A 25,052-nucleotide genomic window follows, 5' to 3' on the forward strand; every position below is an offset into this window, starting at 1 on the left:
CAGATCATAAACTGTTAATGCACTTACTAGAATATCACAGTTAGACTCTGTTAAAGAATAGTAGGCTGACAGTTCAAACTCCTTGATGGAAGTTAATTAGTGGTATTGTTAAAACAAGTACCTTCCTTTTCTAAAAACACTGCAACAGAATTAAAAGACATAATTCCATTTACAAATGCTGTTTCCTTCAATTCATTGCTTTATTAAATTTTTATCATTTATTTGTGTCTTTCTACAGTAACAAAATTAATATGGTGTTGAGTGAAAAACCTGGAGCAGGTGAAAAAAACCTGAGAGGTTTGGCAACATTTGCATACAATATGTACATTTGTCTTTCTATTTAGAGTTATTAACTCTAGAAAGGAACCATGCATTCAGTAATCTGGTGAACAAAACATTGTCTTTAGGGCTTGATTATGACTATAATACTCATGTATTAAAATACCTTGTTTAAGTATAATCTTTAAAAATATTTGAATTCAATCATGCTTTAGTATAACAGTATAGTATTTCTCAATCTTTATTTTTTTCTGCTGAACACTAGATATGTCTTTTTTGGAAGCAATGTTCTCTCAAGCGGGTTACAGCATTTGTCAGCTGTAGCCTCAGATTAAGTTCAGCATCCAGTTTCTTCTGATTTGGAATGACAGTAAGGATAAGCCCAACATATTTTGTTGTTTCGGGAAAAGGATAAAATCCTGCTTCCTCCCCTCCTTGTTCAATAACATATAACAGGAAATCTGGATTTTGAAGTCCACACATCTTAAGTTTGTCAAGGTTGAAACTGACCTAGAGAACACCAGTCTATCCAAAGTTTAGGAAGCATAAGTCAAGCCATGTGACATAAAATTGTTGATGAAATCTCACTGCTTTTCTCTACCCGCCATCCTAATGATCCTAATGATTCTATTTATCTACTGAAACTGTCAGTTTCAACAAAACATGGGGAAAGTTTTATTTGAAACCTGTGCTCTAGAAATAAGTTAATTAACATGGCAACTGCACTGTTAATTTACAGGTCAAGCTATACAAGATTTGAAAGAAGTGTAATTACGTTTTCCATCAGTTTGTGATGCTTAAAAGTTTCAAACGGAGAAGAAAATACGCTTCTGTGCCAGTGCCTCTAGCCGGTTCTCCTGCTACAGTTTGTTATCCATCATGCTAATACTTGGATTTTTACCTACTCACAGAGATTATGAAATGTTTACATATACATTTCAGAGAGGAAAACTCAGTGCTGGAATAGAAAACCAGCAGAATGCAGTGCTTAACAATTTCTCATTATGCCCTCTTTTTCCCACTTCAGTCCATTTTCCCCAAGAATGAAAGACAGAGTGCCACCTTACCTATTTTGACTAGTGAATCCATTTGGAGAGGAGAAATTGCAAGCAGCGTCCTCTGCTTCTGAGCTTTACACCTGCTTTTGGCCTTCTATACCTGCTTTTCCTTCAATACCAGAACAGGAGAATATAGTCAGATGTAGCTTAGAGTTTCAGAATGAAAGCAAGAAGCCTTGAGCGGATTGTTCTAAGCATCAACACTCTGCTGCCTACAGAAAATGCTGTTGTTGAAATGTTCATGAAAATTATTATGTTTGAACATGCACATTTAATGTGTTTAGCTGAGGAAAATTCTTCCACTTTGGGAAGTTACTGAATAAAACGAACATTTGTATCAGTTTCATTCCTAAATTATAGACTAAGCTTTATTATTATTTCAAGTACATGCAGCAAAATCTGCAGAATGGTAGTACCCTCAAATTATATATGAGGGTTCCGGGGGGCGTGGCCTGTTGCCGAGGAGGGCTCCACCGAACTCCTCAGAGATCTGGTCTGTATATCTAAATAAGATCATAGATAGCACCCCTTTCTGGCTAAGAAAGGGGCAAGGAGAATAGCCCCGTAGGTTAGGATCTAATCGTAAACCACAGCCTTTTTTCTTTTTTTGGCTGTGGAAAGAGATTAGTTCCGGCCGAAGCGGAGCTCTTATCTCCAGCCATTTCTTCTCAGCTGCCTTTTTTTTTTGGCAGCCCCAGACAGGCTAGCCCCCCCCCAGGACAAGACAAAGTTTTTTTTCAAGCTAGAATTGATACGGGCGGGTCCCACCCCTGTGAGATTTATGTTTTCAGTACTATCGTAAATACCAGCACCATTCGTCTTAGAGACTTCTTTGTCTAATTAGACCTCAAAATGGCGATTTCTCTCCGTGGATGATTGATATACTTAGCCGGTGTTATCTTCCTGCAGACTGCTCCTTAAGAAAATAAATTTTTCTTCTTTGGAAATAGAGGGGAGCGAAGCTCTGCTTACTTGCTTATTTATTATGCCATCCAAATCAAAGAAGCGTCTTGCTACAAAAGAATTTAAAGAATTTTCATTGGAAACACAGCCTTTGTCTCCTATGTCTTCTGCTGGGGAACTTTTAACACAGGAATATCTCCTTAAAATGCTTAACGCTTTTAAGAAAGAAATCAGGGAATTTGTATTGGAATTATTTGATGATTTACAATCTAAAGTTAATCAAATGAAGGCGAATACTTTTGCAGCTGTGTCTGCCCTGTCAGATTACTCTGCTGAAATAGAAAACAAATTGGAAAGTCTGGAGAAGGCTAATTTTAATTTGACTACCAATATTCAAATTTTACAAGAAAAAATTAGAAATAACGAAGAACAGCTTATGCTACTAAATTTTAATAGGAAGGCATTTGCAATTAGAGTCAGAGGATTCCGTGAAAAGAAGCAAGAGAATTTAAAACAGACCTTTGCTGAAGCCTTCAGCCACGCGCTGGGAAGCCCGGGACTTAACTTTGATTGGCAGATTCGGAAAATCTATCGCCAGAACTCATTGATAGCGGAACAGCGACAGCTCCCGAGGGACATAATTATATATTTCTCTACAAAAGAATCTAGAAACGCGATTGTGCAAAATTTTCATAATAACAGGCTCCGAATTGATGACCAGGACCTGATTGTCTTCAAAGAGATTCCTTTCCAGATGTTGAGAGCAAGAAGGGACTACGCCTTTTTAACTAAAGAGCTTAGGAGTCAACAGATTCGATACAGATGGGAGGCCCCTGCCGGCATCACGGTTACACTTGAGAATCAAAGATTTCGTCTTAACTCTGTTTCGGAGGCTCAAGATTTCTATTGTAGGATTCTGAAGGCGGGACTTCCTGACGCGCTCGGAAGAGAGGAGAGACAAGCGGAAGGAGAAAGCAAAAGGCTGGCCATGCGGCTGCAAGATGGAGGGGGCAGCCCCTCCTCCCTCGGAGAAGCAGAAGAACGCAGATCGAGAATTTAGATACTTCAAAAGACTTCCTAAAGTTGAGGACTGAATGGGGGTTTGAGACCTCTCTCCGGTAGAAAAAGTGGACTAAATTTTATCAGAAGGGAAAGCTGGACGAAACTACTTTGAGCTAGATTCTAAAGTAACGTTAGCATAAATTTGATAGTGGTTAAAAGAATGCGGAATGATTTATGTTGTTTAAACTTTGTTAGATGGGACTATTTTAAAATAGAAGGTTAACTGACTCTTGCTGAAAGTATTATTTGAAAATGATCCATGCTATTTAACTTTTATTTGAAGGGAAAGTTGGTTGTTATAGTTCTGAGTTACTTTTTAAATAAACGCTAGTATAAATTTGATAGTGGTAAATATTAGACAAGCAAGAGATGAGGGTAAAATGTATGTGGAATGAATTACGTTATTTGTGGTAAATACCAGACAAGCAAGGGAAGAGGGCAAAATTTACGTTGTTTAAAGCTTATTAGAACAGGAAGCCGCTTGGGATTATCTTAAGATAACTGTAAAAAGAATGCGGAATGATTTATGTTGTTTAAACTTTGTTAGAAGGGACTACCTTAAAATAGAAGGTTAACTGACTCTTGTTGAAAGTATTACTGGAATATGTGGAATGATTCATGCTACAAATCGCTCTGAGCTATATTTTAAACAAATGTTAGTATAAATTTGATAGTGGTAAATATCAGACAAGTGGGGGATGAGAGTAAAATGCATGTGGAATGAACTAAGTTATTTAAATTCTACTAGAAGGGGAAGTCGGTTGGAATTATCTTAAGATAGAAATTGATTCCTGTGTAAAGTAATATCTGATCTATGTTGCTTAACTTTACTAAGAAGGGGAAATCTGGTTAGATTATTTTGAATTACGGTTTGAAAAAGGGGTAAAGAAAGATCATTCACGTTGTTTAAATTTTACTAGAAGGGAAAGTTTGATTACTTGTCTGTAAAGTTATATTTGAATATATGGCAGGAACTATGCTGCTTAAATCTTATTGGAAGGGATCATGAGGTTTAGGAAGGGAACGGGAGAGTCTACAGAAGATCGGGGTAAATAGCAAAGAAGTAAGAGACGAGAATAAAATATAGATAGAATGATTTATACTATTTAAGCATAGATAAAGATGGGGGGCTGAGATCAACACAAAGAGTGGTTTCTTTTTTTTTCTTTTTTATATGTTACTTTTATTTTTTAATCCATATGTATACAAGATATTTTAGATAGAAGGTAGTGCCAGGTGGGGCCCTGGGAAGCCGGGAGGATTAGGGATGGGGATTGTGGGGGGTGGGGTGGGGGGGGGGTTAACATAATCTTAATAAGAACAAGAATGTATTTATATACGGTGGTTCCTTTTTTTTTATTATTATTATTATCTTTTTTTTTCCCTTGGTTCATTTTACATTTATTAGATCAAACAACACTCGAATAAAGGCATACACCAAGGAGGGAGGTAGAGGGAAGGAAGAGGGAGGAGTAAGGAAGGAGTAAGGGGAATGTAAGGAGTATGTAAGGAGGGTGTCTGGGGAGTAAGGGGAGAAGGAAGGTTTGAGGGGAAAGGGAAGTAGGAGGGGAGTGTTAGAGGGAGAAAGGAAAGTTGGAGGGGGTAGATGGGGTGTATGGAGGATGCAAGGGTTAGGTGGGGTTGTGAATGATGAGTTGTGTTTCCTTTTTATTTGTTCGTTTTATTCCTTTTTTCCTTTTTTTTTTCTTCTTTTCTTATAGTAAATACCCTGTGTATAAATGATTGCAAATGGAATGTGAAAATTGAAAATTGAATAAAATATTTTACGAAAAAAAAAAAAAAAAAATTATATATGAGACATCAGAAAGAAACATATTTGCCAACTTCTTTAATCTTTAAAAATTAAAAAAGAAAATTTATAAATTAAAATAATTTAGAAAATTCTTTCCGTAGTCAAGCAAATGTGGGTACCATTTATTATTGTCTAGAAGAAGATAATCTTTAGATAACATTTTTGGTGGCTTATGGAAAATGTCTGTTTTTTTTTTACTTCAAGTGGCCACATGTGACCACTTTTGACATATTGGGAGAAGAAGCATTTAACTCTTTTGTCAAAAGCAATTGCTCACTTGAAAGAACATGGACCTATTCCCCCCCTCTCATATTTTCTTCTCTTGTCTTAATTTATGGAGAGATAATTAAAATATATTTATGGAAGTAGCCATGTGCTAGATAGCTATGTAAGGGTTCCTCTCACACATATGTGCTAGTCGTTCCTGACTCTAGAAGGCAGTGCTCATCTCCTTTCCAAAGCCAAACAGCCAATGCTGTCTGGAGACGCCTCTGTAGTCATGTGGCTGGCATAACGCCGAAGGCGCACGGAACGCTGTTACCTTCCCACCAAAGATGGTTCCTATTTTTCTACTTGCATTTTTATATGCGTTTGAACTGCTAGGTTGGCAGAAGCTGGGACAAGTAATTGGAGCTCACTCCGTTATGCGGCGCTAGGGATTTGAACTGCCGACCTTTCTGATCGACAAGCTCAGCCACCGCGTCAAGCTAGCTAAGCACCTCACAAAATACCAAAAGTTGATGTATTTTTCTCCCATTTAAATTGCTATTGATTTTATGCTTCATGTAGAAGAATATGTTTGTCATTAACTTCTGCTGTTTCAATATGTTCATTTCTCATCTTGTTTTATTAGCTTATATTCTATTGCTGTATTTCTTTTGATCTTTGACAATGGATCAAATAGATGAAATAATTCCATAAACTTTAAAAAAGAATAGGATTCTGATTACGGAGATTTTTTGACACAGAGATTTTGTATTTATTGTAAGAGTTTTAACAATACCTTCCAGCTTTCCCCAAAGGACACCTACTTATTTATTTTTGGATGTACCACAACTGATGTTCACAGCCTCTAATGATAGTATCAACAACAATCAGTGTGGTTAGTGAAAGGCTAAGAGTAAAAATAAATTCAGCATTAGTGTTGGTGGAACCAACCTTGAAGAAACACTTTGCCCACAAAATGTATGTCACTTACAGTACAGCAGGGTAAGTTTACATTCCATTCAAATGTCAAAGGCTAAACAACCACATCAAAGACAGGATATCAATTAATACGTTATACATTTGTACCATAGGGCTACCATGTTAAATTTGCAAATGTGTGACTTGCAGCACAAACATTGTTTTCACTAATTAAAGTAGATTCATAGAGGTATCATCCTGTGGTCTTAAAACTGGTAATGTACAAAGGATATTTTGTTCAAGGATGAAGTCCAAGGGGTCCTTTACATGGTGTTGAATTATTATTCTCAGCAGAAGAATGGCCAATGGTGAGAATTGCTCAGAGAGATAGCTCAGGGACAGCATATTTCCTATCCATGAGGTTACTGCAATTACTGTATTTTTCGGACTATAAGATGCACCAGTGCATAAGACACACCAAGATTTCAAAGAGATAAGTAAGAAAAAAACGTTTTTGTCCTCCCCGGTCCCCAGGAGTACTCTGCAGGCTTCAACAGGCTGGGGTAAGGCAAAAATGTCCCCGTTTTTCACCGAAACGAGGGCATTTTCCCTCCCCCCAGCCCTGCTGAAGCCTGCAGAGTGCTTCTGGGAGTGGAGGAAGGCAAAAACACCTCCGTATTTGTGAAAAACAGCCATTTTTCACCCATTTTTCACAAAAATTGGATGCGGGGAACGGGGCTTTGGGAGGCCAAAAATGGCTGTATTTGGTGTATAAGGCGCACCAACAATTCCACGCTCTTTTAGGAGGGAAAAAGGTGCATCTTATACTCCAAAAAATATGGAAGTTTAATTTGGAGGTGAGGGGAATGTATTCAAAGTGTCCACATTTAAAACCCATTTAAAACCCTAGAAGACTATAGACCAAGAAATACTTTTACTATCAGACCTCTTTCAGAGTTTTCTCTTTTCAGCTTTTGCATGTATTAAATGGCAACTATAGAAAGGACCTATTTAGGGCTTTTTAAAAAAAAGACATGTTAAATCAAATTGCATGACATTAACTATCAACTTTTCAACATATCCCTTCTCATGTTCATTATAAACTGCAATTGAGAGCATCTGTGTTCACTCATGCACACCACACACAGACAGATTCACTGTACATGAGAAGAGTAACAAGGACAGCAAGGAATTAAGAAAGCAAAGTTAGTCTTCGCTGACCCTCACATACATTTACTCAAGGCTCTTTATGTACACTTAAAACATAGCAAGTATTAAAATTCCTTATTTCAAGCCTGACTGGTAAATTGTAAAGAGCTGAAATATCAAGTGATATGGATTACCTACAAGCTGCAGTGCAACGCATGTTTATGAATACATGCTTGAATATAAAATACTCTTCTGTAGTAAGTGGAACATTGTCATTTTAGAAAATTACAGATAGTATCCTAATTACTATAGATTGGTAATAATTTGGTAAATTTCAACTCTAGTCTACATGAATACTGAAGTTATGAAACTCTTAAAGCCTACAAAATTGAGGATCATCGTGTTGAACTTATCACATCAGGTTAAACTAACCATCCATTTCAAATAGCCCCCATTGCTTTTCTAAAATCTTTGAAGCTCTCAGAGAAAGGTTTTCATAACTTGTGATACAGATAACAAACACAAAGATTGATGTGTTGTTGAATTCATTGATTTTAGACATACTATCCGTGACATGTTCTTTATTGATTCTATTGTGGTTAGAGGAGACAAAGTAGCCTTCCTCCAGCATCTCTGTTAAAAAAGGTATATTTCATTTATTTGCATATCATGATAGATTTATATGTTCTAAATATTAATTTTAACTTATTATTTACATGCCATCCTTCTGCTCGTGGGCCACTGTGCAACAGGATAAACCACAATTTCTTGCAAAGATGAACAATACCAGATTCCAGGGTTTCATACCATTCATAAATATCAAGGTTATCAGAATAAATCAAAAGGAGGAAAAATGGATGAAAAATCCTGCCCTATTCCTATAAGTTTCCAAAATAACAATGTGATCATTGGAAAAATTGTCCATCTATGTTTTAGTTCCTCTGAGAAATAAATAAAATTCTATCTCTGAAAGGCTGTTACAGCCCTATTATTATTTCCCCAGCTTATAAACTACAAGATGATAACATGGCGTTGCCTGGGTATTTATTTATAGAGGAGAAATATCTGGATCAAACACAATTTCCAATGTTGGATTTTCCCCCTTACCAGAGGGAACCCCCTTGTGGAGTACTGTGAAGCCTTTACCACTCCACTGTGCTGTACAGTAGAAGGCAGTACGCAGTACGGCACAACAGACTGTATCTTAACAGAACACACACCCTGAGGGGTGTTTGGGTGGTCTTACCCCCACAGAATTTTTATCCAGAATAAGACATCTGTGTGCCAAGTTTGGATGAAACTGCTAGAGGTGTTCCAGAGTTATAGTGGCGCGCGCACACACACACACGCACGCACACAGCTATTTTTATAGAGAGAGAGATTCTGGACAATCAAAATATGAGTTGGTTCAAGAATGTAACATTTCTATGAAACTTTTTTCACATTTCTGCTGCAGTCTGAATATCACTATCATATAAGGCAACAACAAGCAACCTCTTTTAACTAAGATTGGCTAATTCTTCCTGTTGGAATTCTTTGGATTGTGTGAGTATGTGATTGTCTCTTAAGTGTAGAGTGAGGAGTATGGTGAATACATATAGAATACATACACTGAACGGCCTTCTTTTCTGCATCCAAATTGGATGTAGAATTCCTGTACAGAAGACAGAGCAAAAAAAATGTGTCTGAATTAAATTACAAGGAGATAAAATTTGGTTGGACATCAAGAAATATGTTCTAATAGTAACAGCCATTCAGTAATGGAATAGATTTCTTTGGCAGAGTGGTAGACTCTTCACTGGAGATATTTAAACAGAGGCTATATGACTATCTGTTAGGGATGCTATAGTAAAACCCACGACCCTTTGAATTATTTCTCTGGAAGCTCAAGGTGAAATAAATGGACTCTCCTCATATTTATTCCTACCATAAACGTTGTAGTAGTTTCTGCTATTAGTCAACTAATAAACATGGATTGTTCAATTTTCAGGTGATGCTATGTGTAATCTCCATGTCCCCTATTATGTCTGCTGCCCTCCATCCCAACCTGCCTGACTTGATTCTGCATATAATATAGCAGTAGTAGACTTATATACCGCTTCATAGGCCTTTCAGGCCTCTCTAAGCGGTTTACAGAGAGTCAGCATATTGCCCCCAACAATATGTATATAAAACTTGTACCAGTGGTCAGTGGCCAGGTACTGAATCTATTTGCTATGATAGCTAGAAATGGCTTGAATATTGTCACTAAATTCTGCACATTTTCCCATTATTTCAGTATACTATCTACAATTTCACTGATAGAAAAATTCTGATTTGTCCCAATCTTTGCTTTCAAACTGTTATCAAAGTTGTATGTTTGCCTATCATCAAGGACAATGCAGAATTAATAACTGGATTTTACAGTTTAAAAATTGTTCTTTCATCACCCAATCAGTCCTTGAGCAAAATCTGGATGCAGCATAATATGATGACATGAGGATTCTCTAAGGCTTAAAAATCTGAATCAAATTATCTAGCAACTTAGCTTCTCTTTCAGAGTTGACAAATGAGAATGAGATGAGAATTCCAGCCTTCAAGGAGCTTCTAGAATTTTCTGTAGCCAAGTGTTCTCATTCTTTTCATTTCTTCACTCAGGCCTTCAGTGGAGCGAATGAAATACTTCATTTCATCATGCTTATCACCTTTTAACTATGTTTTTTATTTTATCATAATTTCTTTGTTTGATTGTGAACCTCAATGAGCATCCTCATTGAGAATGGGGTGGCATACAAGTTAAATCAATTACGGTTGGTTGCAAGTCAACCAGAAGTTTAGATTAGATTTGGCATTTTTATTCACCTATCAAGTCTTTCTTCTTGGAACTATTATATAAATCTCAGAAGAAAATACATTAGAACAAATGCCATATATGGGAGATGTTTATCAGTATGAATTTTGCAATTAGTAAGATTACTATTTGCTTTCAGGAAAATGTTCTGGACCAGTTCTATGATTCTCTAAAAGACCACTATCTTTGAGAGACTATGAGATAAATTTTAAAATGTCACTATAGTATTCCCAATTTGAATGAAGAATGCAGAAATGATGTTTAAAAAAAAAGCAAGATACTGTCTCAAAGGTGCTTTTTTTCTTCAAAAGGCAACTGGACTATTTTTTCCTTGAAAAAAGAATAAAACATTTACCTTCTCATCCAAGAAGCTTAATCAGTTCTGATGGGGGGGGGGGAATGGAAAGAGGTTCTATAGGATGGGGGTGGGGGTGGAAGGATTGTATTGCTTTGCAGTCATCTGGTCATTAGCACTCGGAGAACTGTTGAGGCAACTTGGAGGTTTATCTGTAGCCTCAGGGTCACCTGAATCTTACCTGTTCCTTATAAACCCATCCTTTTCAATATATGCATTTAAAAAGAGGTGGAGCTTCAATTGCACAGTTATGGCTGCCATCTTGGTGGTTGTTTTTTTTTATATCCACTGTATATATCTCTGGAAGGGTAAGGAATAATGAAATTATTGGAAAATGAAATCGAAGGAATTGAGTGCAGGGCTTGTTTGACCATAGTTTATTGGCTGGGTTGGCAAAACACAATAAAACTATTAGCAATTGTTTACAAAGCACAGCAGTTGAATTCTTACAGTATGCTGTGGCACGAACAAGCACACTAACTATGGCTTAATGAAAAAAGTAAGCCTTTTTTTTTAGAATTTATCTCTAACAGGCTAAAAATAAACTCAGCTTACATTTTGAGATGATTTGTACTTTATTTAGAACTGACAACAATCACATGAATAAATGTCTGACATGGGAAGAAACAAAAAGCATTTGAGATAATTTTATAGAATGCAAAACCTCACAAGATAGTTCAGGAATCTTAACCAACCTATTTATTAACCAACCTATTTATTTGTAAATAAATAGGTTGGTTAAAAAAAAACTTGCTGCAGAAAGGGGACCTGTTAAAACGTTGATTTAGCTTTAAACAATAATATTTTTGCTATTGAATATCAAAACTCAACTATTCATTACATAAAAGAATTTTTGTATTGGTGAAAACAGTTATAAAACAATCAACTAGGAATTTAAGATTTAACTAGCAATCCCCTGTCCTACTGTCCCCATCTATTTGTATTCATTTCTTTTGTTTATATCCATGTTTATTCCTGCTATCTTGTACATGTTTGTACATGTTTGACAAACTAATAAATAGAGATACAAATACATATTGTATATTGTAAGATATGATATATTATATGTAAAATAGTACAGAATAATGGTTATAAGAGGAATACATGTACATAGATATAAGATGTATAGAATCAATCAGTCAATCAATCTTTATTGATTAGCCCTTGGGCCATATCAAAATACCAAGTTCTAGAGACAAAAACTACAATTTAAAATGAGATTGAAACAAACCACAACTTAAAATGTAAATGGAATAAAATACAATTTAAAATACAATCAGAATAGAATGCAGTAATTTAAGATACAAATTAAATATGCTTGAAATTATATTACATGTCACCCCTACGTCTACCCCATCAAGTGGTCTTTCCTACAATCTACCACGTTCTGCTGCACCAACTTTGTCCTTATTTCCATCAACTTTACAGTAAATTTGGCAATCCATTTCACCAACTGCAAATTAGTACCTAACAAACAATGGTGCGAAAAGCGCTCTTTAGACTTAGGGGTGCTGGCATAAAAGATCCTACCCAACTGGTGTTTCCTCAAATCTGAGTACAGGGGACAATCAAAAATTACGTGGGACATTGTTTCGACTTCCCCCATCCCACATAAACAGACTCTTTCACTTGCAGGGATCACCTTATACCTGCCCCAAAGCATGTTTGTTTGAAGTTGGTCCAATCTCAATTTGGTATTGTATAGAAATAAGTACACTGAAACAGTAATATGTATAGAAGAAATATAAGTATAAATTACCATATTAGTAGATGAAAAATATGTAGATAGATAGATATAGGTATATAGATACATATATATAGATATAGATACATATAGATATAGATACATATAGATACATACATATACATATACATATACATATACATATACATATACATATACATATACACACATGTACAGATGAAAAGAGTATAATGGAGGCTTACCGATGTGGAAATGTTGCAAAGATGATATTTGTATTTTAAAAAATGAAAAAAAAACCCTGTTTAATAAAAAACATTAAAAAAAGAAATACAAATACATAACTCAGTATTTCTCAACTTCTAGCTGTTCTTTTCCAAAGGAAGAAAGATGCGTCCTATGTTACGTATGAAGCTAGTGAAAACCCTCAGTGAATTCAATAGGGCTCAGCTTCAGGTACGCGTGGGAGATGACAGATTCAGTTCCCATCAATGCGGCTTTAGATAAACGATTCGTACGCCCAGCGGCATCACCGTAGCTTAGACAGCATTGGACATCATTCCAAAGCTCCTATGAAAAGTAGCATCATATTGAAACTTCGGACAGGATTGTCCGATTGTAATCGTATTGTTCATTACCCGATTTTTTTTCTTTCTTCCTAGCGTTTTCCCCGTAAATATAGGATCCGTTTTTCGGATCCACCGAATGTTGATACATTGGTTGCGACAGGGACCTTGTTGCCGAAGTCTCGTGGACTGAGAGTGAGCGACTGACCCAAAGTCAACCCAGCCGGCTTCCATGCCTAAAACGGGACTGCAACTCAAGTCTCCTTGCTTTCTAGCCGGGTGCCTTATGGCAGGAATCTGCAAACTTGTCAGCGTTAAGACTTGTGGACTTCAACTCCCAGAATTCCCCAGGCAGTGAAGCTGGGTGGGGAATTCTGGGACTTGAAGTCCACAAATGTTAAAGCTGCTAAGTTTGAAGACCCCTGCCTTAAAGCACTATAAACCATATTGCCTGCATATTACCTACTGCGCTGCCTTAAATGGACTGCGTCCTATCTTCGGCTTTGAGTGGGCCGTTTTATATTGGGGGGAAAAAACCAACCTTGAGCAAAGAGCAAAGAGCAACCGAGAGCGCACAATAGGGTCCCGCCCAAGACCCCTTCTCTCCCCGTGGAAACCAGAGCAGCCGCTTCTGAAACGAGAAACCAAGCCGGCGCTCAGGGCAAGCCGCTTCAGAGGTGGCAGCGCGCAGACTCCTTGCCCTCCCGCGCAGGCGCCCTAGCAGCGGGCAAGCGGCAGCCGCCAGCCTTAGCTCGAAGGTTGCGAGGTCTCTCTCTCCCTCTCTCTCTTCAGCGGCTGGGCTTCTGGCCGCGGCTGCGGGAGCTGCAAGGGCGGTTATAGCCGTGGTGCGGCGGGCCGTGCCCGAAAGAGCGGAAAGGCGCGAGGTGCCCAGCCAGCTTCGACGCCGGGTTGGCTCGCCTTGCTCCAGTGTCCCCCGAACGGCTGAGCGCCACGCAGCGGGCAGGAGCCTGTTGGGTGGGTCTCCCACCTGCCGACGACCATGGCCGGGTCCGAGCAGGACGGCGGCACCGGAGAGGCGCCGCTGCCCTTCGAGGACGCCGAGCTAGCGCTGGCTGGGATCAATATGCTGCTCAACAACGGGTTCCGGGAATCCGACCAGCTCTTCAGGAAATACAGGTACTCTCGCTCTTTTTCCTTGCGTGGCAGAGGAATTTTTCAGCCGCGGCTGATTGACCATCGGTTGGGTGGACCGCCTGCGTTCAAGGCGAGCGGATCGTGGGTGAATCCCCCCCTCCTCGTCCCCCGCAATGAGAGCGTCACTGAGCGAGTGCAGAGTGCCGCTCTTCCAGCGCTAGACCACAGCGCCGTTATATTAATAATAAAAAAGGCCTTTGTCTTTAGGGCCGCGCGGTCTTTCTTTGCCAAGAGGTAAGAACGAGTAGCTCAGCCCTAAGGAGGCTTCTCTGCTGCCGAACTTGGATTTTATTTTTTATTAGACCATCTTTGTGACAGCCTTGCACTTGACCCTTTTTTCATTTCTGGATGAGCGCTCCCGCTTTCAGATTATCTTATTCCTGCTTGGAATCTCTCCAGTGAATCCCTCACATGCTTTCTCTGGAGGCAGTGAACCCGCTGGAGCAGCTTTTAATGCTGATTTTTGAATTAGTGTTTGAATTGCTTGAATTAATAGCAGTGCTTCTAAGCAGGTTGCCCTTCCTGTATAAACTTGGAGTGCATGTGTGGAGGTCTAGAATATTGTCTGCCAAATGAAGGGTTGTTTTCTTTGTGGGTGTTGTCATAGCATAGCAAACATCACATATTGTCTTAGGTAACCCGGTTCATTAACCTCTACACCAAACCACCTTGTCCATTGGCAAATGTTACAACCTAATCAAGAACTCTTTCAAGGGGGAAAAATCAAGCCTTCTTTTGTTTAAATGGTTTAAAGTTAAAGAAATACATGAACATCAGTTTTAAATTAAGTGAAATGGAATAATACTTCAATATATCATTGCTAATATAATGAACTTCCATAATTCCAAGCATCAAGAAAAAAAAGGTATAGCACAGACTTGGGCTTTATATTAATATTGCATGGGTTCTATGCATTTCCAAATGTTCTTCTTTTTTCCTTCTTATAATACAGTTTTATAACCCTGTCATAAGAGGACCAATAAAATGGAAATGTTCTGCTGTTGTTTTTCTTTTTATTCTACTGAAACTCCTTCCCTCTGGGACACCATCAATTTTTCTCACTGTAGTTGCTGGCGCTTCACTTGCCCATAAATGAGTGCAAGAGTCATTGTTGTCATGAATCACAGCAGCAAGCCTTGTATTAATTTCTCTATGACTGTATATGCTTACCTTCCTATCTTCATCCATGTTTCCTTCTTATCCTTCCAATAGTAGTTTGGTGACTAGACAGAGGTGCCCTATACAATATTAAAGTTTTTTCCAATAACAAAAAGAGTAGTATTTGCTCTAAATTCAGTCTTCTGTAGGCTAGTTAGTGTCCACTTGAAAAATATTAAAACTGGTAATCATTTATCTTTTTTATTTTCTTCAGAGTTCTTGTTCCTCCCCATGATTTGCTTTTGGATGTCATTTCAGGGAAGCAACTTCTTGGCATCACATTCCCTCTACTAATATCACCTTTTTCTTCTCCCAACCTGGTAAACCACCTAGAATTTCTTTCTTTTCTCAATTTTGAATACTATTCAATGTAAGGCTATTATTCTCCTTTTCCTGCCTTTTCTAGTTCAGCCTTTCCCACCCTACTACCCTGTTTCCCTAAAATAAGTCCAATCTGGCTTTTGAGTGCATGTGCTAAAATAAGCCCTCACCCGAAAATATTGCAACACAACAGCAACCACGCTTATCGCCTCCTGCACCTCAAAAATAATAAGACCTCCCCAAAAATAAGGCCAAGCACTTATTTCAGGGGGTCAAAAGAAAATAAGACCATGTCTTATTTTGGGGAAAACATGGTACTTCCAGGAATCAGAGTGGCTAAGTCTTCTAGAATTGTACTATCAGCATATCTAAAAAGCACCAAGCTGTGGGAAAGACTTCTCTAAAGCATTGTGAGTTAGGCTCCTTAAATAGCATCCAATAGCTTGCTTTCTATACAGAAATCTGTCAAGTATTTTCCAATGGTGGTTGCATTTCATGCAGATTTTTCAAATTGGGACATAGGGACACAAAGAGTTCTTCTGGGTTTCAAATAGATTGTTTGCAATAGAAATGTAATTATGCCAAGATCCCTTTTAAGCTTCCTTTGTTTACTATTAATCAATCCTAGACTTAGCAGGTGTTAATTTTTCCCCAGTTATATAACAAGGGACTTATTTTGCTAGTGGTACTGTTAGTCTTAACATACCTTTGCAGAGAACACGGTTTAGACATTCTTCTTCAATGCATCTTATTTACAATCTTATCTGGTGCTCCCATGACACTCTTGGACAAGGAAACCTGTGATCAGCTGTTTCTTACTGCACAAACTGCCATGTCATTTTGATTTCATTGATCCCATTTCTGCCCCGTCCTGACTTCTCCTTTGTTTTTATTAGTGTGTGTGCATGGGTGTATTCTATTTCCTCTCTCCATATTCACTCACAAGATGCAGAACATATTGATGTACTTTGTTCTACTGATGAGAAAGAAGCTTAAATGCAAATAACATGTATCTTATTAATGAGAGCATGTCTCTGCTTTCTGCAAGTATTTGCTGGAAGGCTACTGTCATCTTCTATTACATCCCACCACCCCTTCAATAGAGCAGATTATTTTTTTAGCCTTTTTCCTTCCCTATCTTTCTCTTTCAAGATAACTATTTTCTCTGCAGTCAAAGTAAGCTTGTTATATATCTTGAAATGCAGTTTCCAGCACCCAGCCAATCTTGCTTAACCTCATAAAGCTTTAAATAATCAAAACTGCTTAGTACACAGATGGGAGACTAGTAAGAAATATCAGAGCAGTAAACTAAATTGGGAAGTTTGAAAACACATCCCAGAAGATGACAATGTACTAGAGGTGGTATTCAGCCAGTTCTCTCTGGTTCGGGTGAACCTGTAGTGCTGCTTCTGGAGGCTCTGCCCACCCAGCCTGCTCACATTTGCCAACCGGAAGGGAAGGGAAGTGAATCCCACCACTGCAGTATACATTTGTTTCATTTCTACAAAAATAATCTGGATATGACCATGAAGCCCGCAAATCAAACTCAGACTTAAGCAGATATTACATTTTAAGTACTTAAACCAGTCCACCAAAGATAGGAGATTTCAGTAAGATTTTTAGCATTAAATGGATGCCATTTTGAAAAAAAAAATATCAAAGAAATCTACAAAACTGTATATCTTTTCAAAAGTTATATACAAGTTAAGATTTTCTAAAGTGTTTTTTTAATAATCAAAAATATAATAATGTTGACACAATCATTGCAATGCCAATTGTGATGTTTTCTGCAGCTTTATGTATCAGTTGGGAGCAGAGTGGAACTGCCATGGCTAATGCTCAGATCAGCTGTTCAAGTGATTAGTGGTATGGTGGTGACAATGAGACCAGCAGAGTCAATTGTTAAATATTTACCGGTCAACTGATGCCTATAACCAACCCCATGTCAAAATACTTTGGGTGGCGTACAATAACAAAAAAAGAAAAATAAACCCAACATAGCAATAAAATAACAATTGGAAAACTAAGAAGATGTCCTAGATCAATTAATTAGGTGTCAAAATTTGTTGAAATTAAACAAGCAAAATATTAGAAGGTAAGATCATATATATTTCTGGGAAGAAAGTATTTTATAAAATGGAAATATCAGAAAGTAGGCCTGTTGCCTTGGCCACACCAATATATTTTATTAATTCTTTTATGTTTTTATTGCTGTTGTGAGCTGCCTGGAATTATGACACATACATTTTGTGATCATCTAAGTCTCTTAAATAAATAAACTCAATAGATTATTTCTAGATGGCAGCCCCCATAGATAGACCAGGGCATGAAATTTACTTCTTAAGAAAACTGCACCTATATTTATTGATGCTGACTTGGATATTTCAAATCATACATAATCTTGCAAGTCAATCCTCCCCCCCCCATTTATGAATCAAGAAGGTCTGAGCTGTATTCAAATGTTAGCTTCTTTCTCAGGTTTTACATAATATTTTGCTCCTCATTGCCTAGGTACTGGTTCTTCCATATCTGTAGAAGATGAACCAGAGGCAGGGGTCAAACACATCATCAATCTTGAGTCCCTTCACGCCAATAGGAGATTTAAGTCCAGCCCTCCTGGAATTCCGTTGATTATCTACTGCCAATTTGCTTTGACCGTTAGTAATTCAGATTCTTGAAGAAAACATTAGCATACAATAAACCTATATTCATTTGAACTCCTGGAGTGCTAATCTCCTGCCACTTGACAATATCACTGTGAACATCATCCTTACTTTCTGCACTGAACAAGCAGATTCAATTCCAGCAAGACACTACCTGAAATATTCCAGTCCTGCTCTATGTGGAGATTTAAAGGTAACCATTATCCCTTTTATTTGTGTCCCAAAGACTATTAGCCATCACTGCAGCATTTTTATTTTATTTTATTTAAAGTACTTATATAGCAACTCCTCATTCAACCAACTCTAAGTTATCAAAAATTAAAAAACCCCTAAAATCATTTTAAACTATAAAGCTGTTTTAAAACATTAAAAACAACAAAAGATTAATGCCAGTCAATTCTAATCTTTAGCATAGGAGTTATTCTGTATTGGTGGGGGTTCACACTCCACATAGAGTACATTTGAATGGTCATGTATGTTTGTTTGTTTATTAATTAATTAATTATATTTTTAAGATAGACTGACCCCCCAAATGCTTCTGGACAGCTTATATAATTAAAGGGGAGAGAAACAATAACAAGAGAAAAGGAAATGTATCTCCTGACAAACTCACCCATAAATTGCAAAACAGCAACAACTAGTTGATCAACAAACAGCAGAATCCTAGGCCTGGGAACAAAACCAGATTTTCCCACACTTGCAAATTCCTTGGGGGTGGGATCCATGGGGATATTGCTCCAGGGTATATGTGTGGTTTCATTTATTCCTATCTTATGTTGTAAGTTCCAGTCTTCTATATTCAATGGTTGTCATCGGACAAGACGATGGATACTGACCTTCATGGCTTTGATCAGTCATGATTTTTGCATAATGTTTTCTAGTAAGATAAAGGTGGTGTGCTTGGCAATAGCAATAGCACTTAGACTTATATACTGCTTCATAGTGCTTTTACAGCCCTCTCTAAGCAGTTTACAGAGTTAGCGTATTTCCCCCAACAATCTGGGACCTCATTTTAGCCACCTCGGAAGGATGGAAGGCTGAGTCAACCTTGAGCCGGTGAGATTTGAACTGCCGAACTGCAGCTATCAGTCAACTGAAGTCGCCTGCAGTACTGCACTCTAACCACTGTGCCATCTTGGCCTAGCATTCTTTATAAATAGTAAAGATGTATCAAATATTTGTGGATATTTATCCATTCAGTTATTGGTTAATAATTACCCCATGTGCATATATTAATAATATTTTATGTTTAATTTTTTACTAACCCTAACTAAACAGATGGTTTCCATTCTTCCATTCCATTCTTCATTGTGTTACCTTGCCTTGCTGCTAGCAATAGTTTCTTAGTTTACAGCACCCTTCCCTCCCCTTTTCTGTAGATTACTGTATGATTCAAATTCTTAAACATGGCTAGATTGTATTCTTATCTCTTTTTAAACCTATAGATTTCTTTGGAATTGCTGGCAATGAGTTTTCATATTCTTACTTGATGACTCTATAGCTAGCTGAAAATTAAATGTTGCTAAATGGTGCTATAAAACTAATTTAGTCCAAATTAATATATACAAAATTCCTACAGGCAAAGTGGATTCTGAGGAGAAGAAAGGGATTAAGGATTCCAAGAAAAACATGTCAGCAGAAGCCTGATGGCCATGGCAGAGATATGGTCAAGGTTTGTAATAATTCAATGCAATCTGGTCTGAGGCACACAAGACCAGACTACTGGAAAATTCCAGTATTTGCATTTCAATAAAACCTTGAATACATTATCCAAAATTTTCACAAAACCATCGCTTGTGTCTATGAGGTCTAATTAGAGTCTGGTGTTTTTAGGCCACACATTACTTATAAGGAATCCTGCTCAAACCATAGGTTTCTTTCCATGTGCATGTGTTCCTTTCTTCAAATTTTGGTTGCCTAAAACAGGTAATTTTCCCATTTACTTAGTAACCTGTTATCTAATGACTTGTTCGAAGAGGATCTGAAATAAGATAAAAAAATTAGTGGTATTTGGCCTTCAGGCCTTGAGTGCTTAAGTAGAATATAAGTAAAATATAAATAAAAATGGATTTCTACTTTTATGTAATTAACTGCATTGACTATTGGTTAATTCAACTTTTGTGCTGGTTCCCAAACTTTACTACAATGCCTAAGTAATTAGACTAAATGTTTTCAATAAGTCACCTTATCTGAGATCAAAAGCTAACCAGGGCAGGACTGGTTAATTCATGGATGGAAACTGTCAGGAAATTTGGAGGGGCTGTAGGCTACACTAGGAAATTTCAAAACATTTCAGAAGAAACAATGGAACTCGTAACTGCTAATATTTTAGTATTAATATTTGGGGAGACCTATTTTCTCCCCAAAAACAAGACTGGGAGGTAGGTTGGGTTAAAAGAGAGAAAGTGAGTGGTTCAAAGTCACCACAGAGTTTCTATACTAGAACCTGGATCTTCTCCCAATTCAACATCTTAAATTACACCATACAGGGACTACAATTTTATTAAAATTGTCCAATATTTTAATAGTTCATCATGACTTATATAAACATGTTTGTTCTTTCCCCTTTTCTCCCCATCCTACTGCTTTTTGAGAAGAGAACTACAGGACTGTTAAATAAATCTGCTCTTTTTTCTAATCAGTAAATCCCATTTTGAGGATTTCTAGTTCAAAGGAATTGAGCCTTATCAAGGCAATAGTACTGGGGAAAAACTGTGAAAAGAACTAAGAAAAGACATTATTAAGATGAACAGTAGAAATTTGCTGATTAAAAATAACTGGAAGGAGCATTCAAAAAGAGATTATTGGGCCTAAATTCTAGAAAATATTACATAGGACTCAATGTTTTGATGGTTACAAATACTCTAAAATTATATTGGAAAGGAAAATGATGAACAGAAAAAAAAATGAAGTCCAGAACTTAAATTTTTTGGTGGAATAGTAGACAGCGGAAAGGAACAAGAATGGTTACTGTTAATCAAGACTTTGAATCCTAATGTCATCAGTTCCTTTAAAGACTGATCTCTGAATGTCTCCAGTGTGCTAACAAATATCACTCCACCTATATGTACTTTATAGACCTATATTTGATATGTTTATTGTTTGCCCTTTTCACCCAGGAAATTTTGAGAATATCCTCAATTTAATATAACAGCTGGCTTCACACTTACTAACTAGATGAAGTATATGTGTTTGAGGTCTGCTGCCATGTTCTAACATGGCAAAATGTATATTCAAATATTAACCTTAGTTTTTATTTCTCCTTTCTATCATGTCCCTGATCAGTTTTCCTTATGTAGTGACACGTTTTTGAAAGCATTCAGATTATATTGTGACTCTTAAAATTGCCTTAATGTCATTTGATTTTTGTCCCCAAATAAATTACAATCACAGCTGATCTTAGCTGTCTCAAAAAACCTTGTGAGTATTTGGATAAGAAACTGTCAGCCTCTGCTTTGCTGCTGCTTCGGCTGCCATGAAACGGGGAGGGGGGGGCATGGTATTTGGGAAGGGAATCGTTATGTGCTGGAGGAAGATTCTAGACGCCGATCTGACCATCTTATTGCGCATGCGGAGGAAGGGAGTTTCCCGCCAAGGTTAACTGTCCAGCATTCCATCCTGGTGATGTTTTTTGAAGATATCTCCCACCTGACAGTTGGGTGAATTATAAGTAGACTATGGACTGGGGTGCCAAGGGGCGGGGATTGAATTATACATGATATTCTTTGCTTTCGCGCCTAATTAACCAGATTCAGCTTAGCTTTGCAACTGTTCATTTGTAATTAGTAAAAGTACACTTAATTTCAAACAAATGGAGTTGAGTGGTTTCTTTCCTGATTATTAAATGAAGTTGCACTTGACAGAAACTATCAGAAAATCCCAGAATTGTAGGGAAGTTTAAAAAGAACCAATTCCCCTAGAAAAAGGAATGGCAAACCAGTTGTATCGTGGCCAGAAATAACAACATGGAGTTAAGTTTAATTTAAGACTTCAAAATGTATGATTTTACCCCAACATGTAGCCAGGATGTATTGTGGATTATTATTTTGAAATTTATGGAACAATTTTGTTATCCCAATATTTGCTATTGAGATTGAAAAACTGAGCTTTTGTGAGTAAACTTGAAATGCAGCATTCGGCCTACTTTGTTGTAAATTCATGTTCCAATTCAGAACATATACATTTGTACAACAAAATTGTACTACATACTATATTATACATAAATGTAATGTATATATTACATTAATGTGTAAAATGTAATGTACATATCACAATTATGTATCAATATGCAACAATAATGTACTTTATATCATGTGCATATGAATATGCATGGATTTGTAGATGCAGTTGAAGCTATGGAGAATGACCTTCAGATCTGTTTTATCTTTGTTGATTGGGTACTCTAATTAAACACTGGGAAAACCTGTTTTTTTCTTGCACTTAGTTGTAATCTGTGTGATGCATCATAGACTAGATGTTATAAAGGAAACTTTAATATTTCTTTACTATGGAACATTTAAGATTTTGTCAAGGTCTGAGCAGTTTAAATTAATTCATATTCTATTTTTAAACCTTACTTTGAAATCAGTATGACTGTGACATTGGAGAAACTAGCTTTTGACATTCAAAACCTGGGCAAAATACCATCTAATTTTGAAGTTGTTATAAAACGTTTCTCTTTTGAAGTAGTGTTTCTTAAAGTGAAGTCCATGCACCCCAAGACTCAAGAAAATCAAAATAATTTGCCATCCTATTTTGAAATAATTTAATAATACTATATTAAAATCATGTCAATTGGGAGAATCAGAAGTGGCAGTAGCGAGCCCTCCTTCCCCGGTAATAGCCAGCCCTAAAGTCCCCGCCATATCTGCCCCTCCCTGTTACGACCGTGATGCCCCGGCCCACTCCCGTGTCCGTAGTTCCCTCAACCACCCCTATGGCTCCCGTGTTCCCCGGCAGGCCCTCCAAATCAGACACACTCATTTATTCACTCAGACAGTCCCCACGTAATAGTTAAAACACATAAAATACAACAAAATGGAATAATAAAAAGTGGGCCATTCATTCAATCACAACCAATCCCATACACTCACCATACTATTTAAAAAATTGCGCAGCTAGATGTGTAACAATATGAAAAGGGGGAGGGGAGAGGTACTCCGTTTCTCTCCCCTCCTATGTCCTGGGGAGACGTCCTTGGCCACCAGATCAGAAGTGGGTGGTATATGAGGCGGCCGTATGCAGGCAGGGTAAGATGTAGAAAGTAGGAAGTCCAGTGTTCATAGGCGGCAGCCTTAAAGATGAGTGAGGGCCCCAATCTGGGGGGCCAAAGTTTGGAACTAGCCTGAGCCACTTTAGCAGAGGAGGAGGGGAGTGTTGATGTTTTTGGAGCCCAGTCTCCGCCACTGCGGTCGCCATCCTCCATTTCTCTCACACCAGCTCAGCCACAATCCTACTCCTCCTAATGGCTGGAGCGGGAAGCAAGGAGCAATGTCCGGAGGAGGCCGCAATGACACAGGGCTCAGTTCAGGGGTTCAGAATTTAGAATTATTTGCTGTGTTCCTAGCTAGCTGTTAGGCCCTTTCCTTTCATAATCAATTGAATTGCTGCTATATGTTCCTCCTAAATTTGATGGTTTAACATTACTTAAAGAAAGATCCCATAGAAACCAGTAGAACTATTTCAAAGCTATCATACTTCTATACTTTTGGGGCTCCTATTTAACACTAGGGGGAAACTATTTTGAACTCTGAATCAAAGTTCTTGACCCAGAACTATAAGCTTTGTAACCAGAGAATATTGGGAAACACAGGAATGATGCAGTTGCCTTAGCCATTACTTGTAACTAATGTGGGAAAATTTAACCTATTCTCCCAGAAGATGTGTAACATAGTTAATGGTTGTAAGAATCAATTGGTAGCAGATATGTATGCGATACTAGTCTAGATTGATTTCTTGTATGTCCTACTCCAAAAGGGGAAAAATTTTGTAATATGTAAGTGGTAGAATTTCATCTATTAACTGTTTAATTAAAATACTTCATTGAATTCTGTACATTTTACTTGTTTATTAGCAAATCTCTTTGGAAATAAGCTGGCAAAACAAAGGAACAAAAATACAACTGTCTATTTTAATTATAGATTTAAAAGATTTGTAAGTGGCCAATCATGAACCTTTAAAATCCATTGAGATAAATGTTGCAGTTTGCAGAGTGAGGTGTGGGAGGAGTAACACATGGGTTTTAATCCAGCCCTTTTGCTCTGGAGTCTGAGGTAATTTTTTGAGGCCACACCTCTGATTCTCCTCTCCTCTCCCAGATTAACCTCAGACTCCAGCCCAGAAGGAGTGTTTTTCCTACTCTCCCTCATTTGAAGACTTAGGTTTTTTTCCTTCAGGTTTTTTCTAAGGATTGCAGCCTCTACGAATCCTCCAGGATTCTACAGGCTGCAGCAACTTGCCTTAGAATTTTTTTAGGTTTTTTTTTTAGATCTTTTAGCCTTTTCCTTACAGCGTTTTTCCTTTAAGAAGACTTCTGTGGATTACTCACCCTCCTGCTGTGCTCTGAGCCGCTAGCCAGCCACGCTGCTGGCTAGTGCGATCCCCAGCGACCGGACGGTGGCGTAAGAGGGCAAAAGGAGCTGCGCGGGCCGTTTGGTGGTCCCTTCGCACCCAGGAGCCCAGCTGAGGACCGGGAAGCCGAGGGATCTTCCCCAACGGTACCAAGCTGCAGAGAATCGGACCGCAGACCAGTGGCCACCATCTTGATCCTCCGCCATCTTTGAAAGAGCACGTGGTTGAGCGTGTGATCGGCGTTCCTCCTACGGACGCCGAAAGCGCTCAGAAGGCATCGAGGAGGCCGGAAGAGGCCTAGATCGGCCCGATTCTGCTGGTGGATCCGCAGAAGGCCTAGAAG

The 25,052-nt window shown here is 37.9% G+C and overlaps 1 protein-coding gene across 1 annotated transcript in view; it reads left to right on the forward strand.

The window, feature by feature from the left end:
* The first annotated feature begins 13,560 nt into the window (after positions 1-13,560).
* The window catches only part of TTC39C (tetratricopeptide repeat domain 39C), a 46,598-nt gene continuing 35,106 nt past the window's right edge, over positions 13,561-25,052 (forward strand). The window contains exon 1 of the mRNA XM_032222752.1: positions 13,561-13,979. Coding sequence (XP_032078643.1) covers positions 13,843-13,979 — 137 coding nt within the window. The 5' untranslated portion in view covers positions 13,561-13,842. The remainder of the gene's footprint in view (positions 13,980-25,052) is intronic.

This window comes from Thamnophis elegans, chromosome 8 (genome assembly GCF_009769535.1).
Source record: "Thamnophis elegans isolate rThaEle1 chromosome 8, rThaEle1.pri, whole genome shotgun sequence".
Lineage (NCBI taxonomy): Eukaryota > Metazoa > Chordata > Lepidosauria > Squamata > Colubridae > Thamnophis > Thamnophis elegans.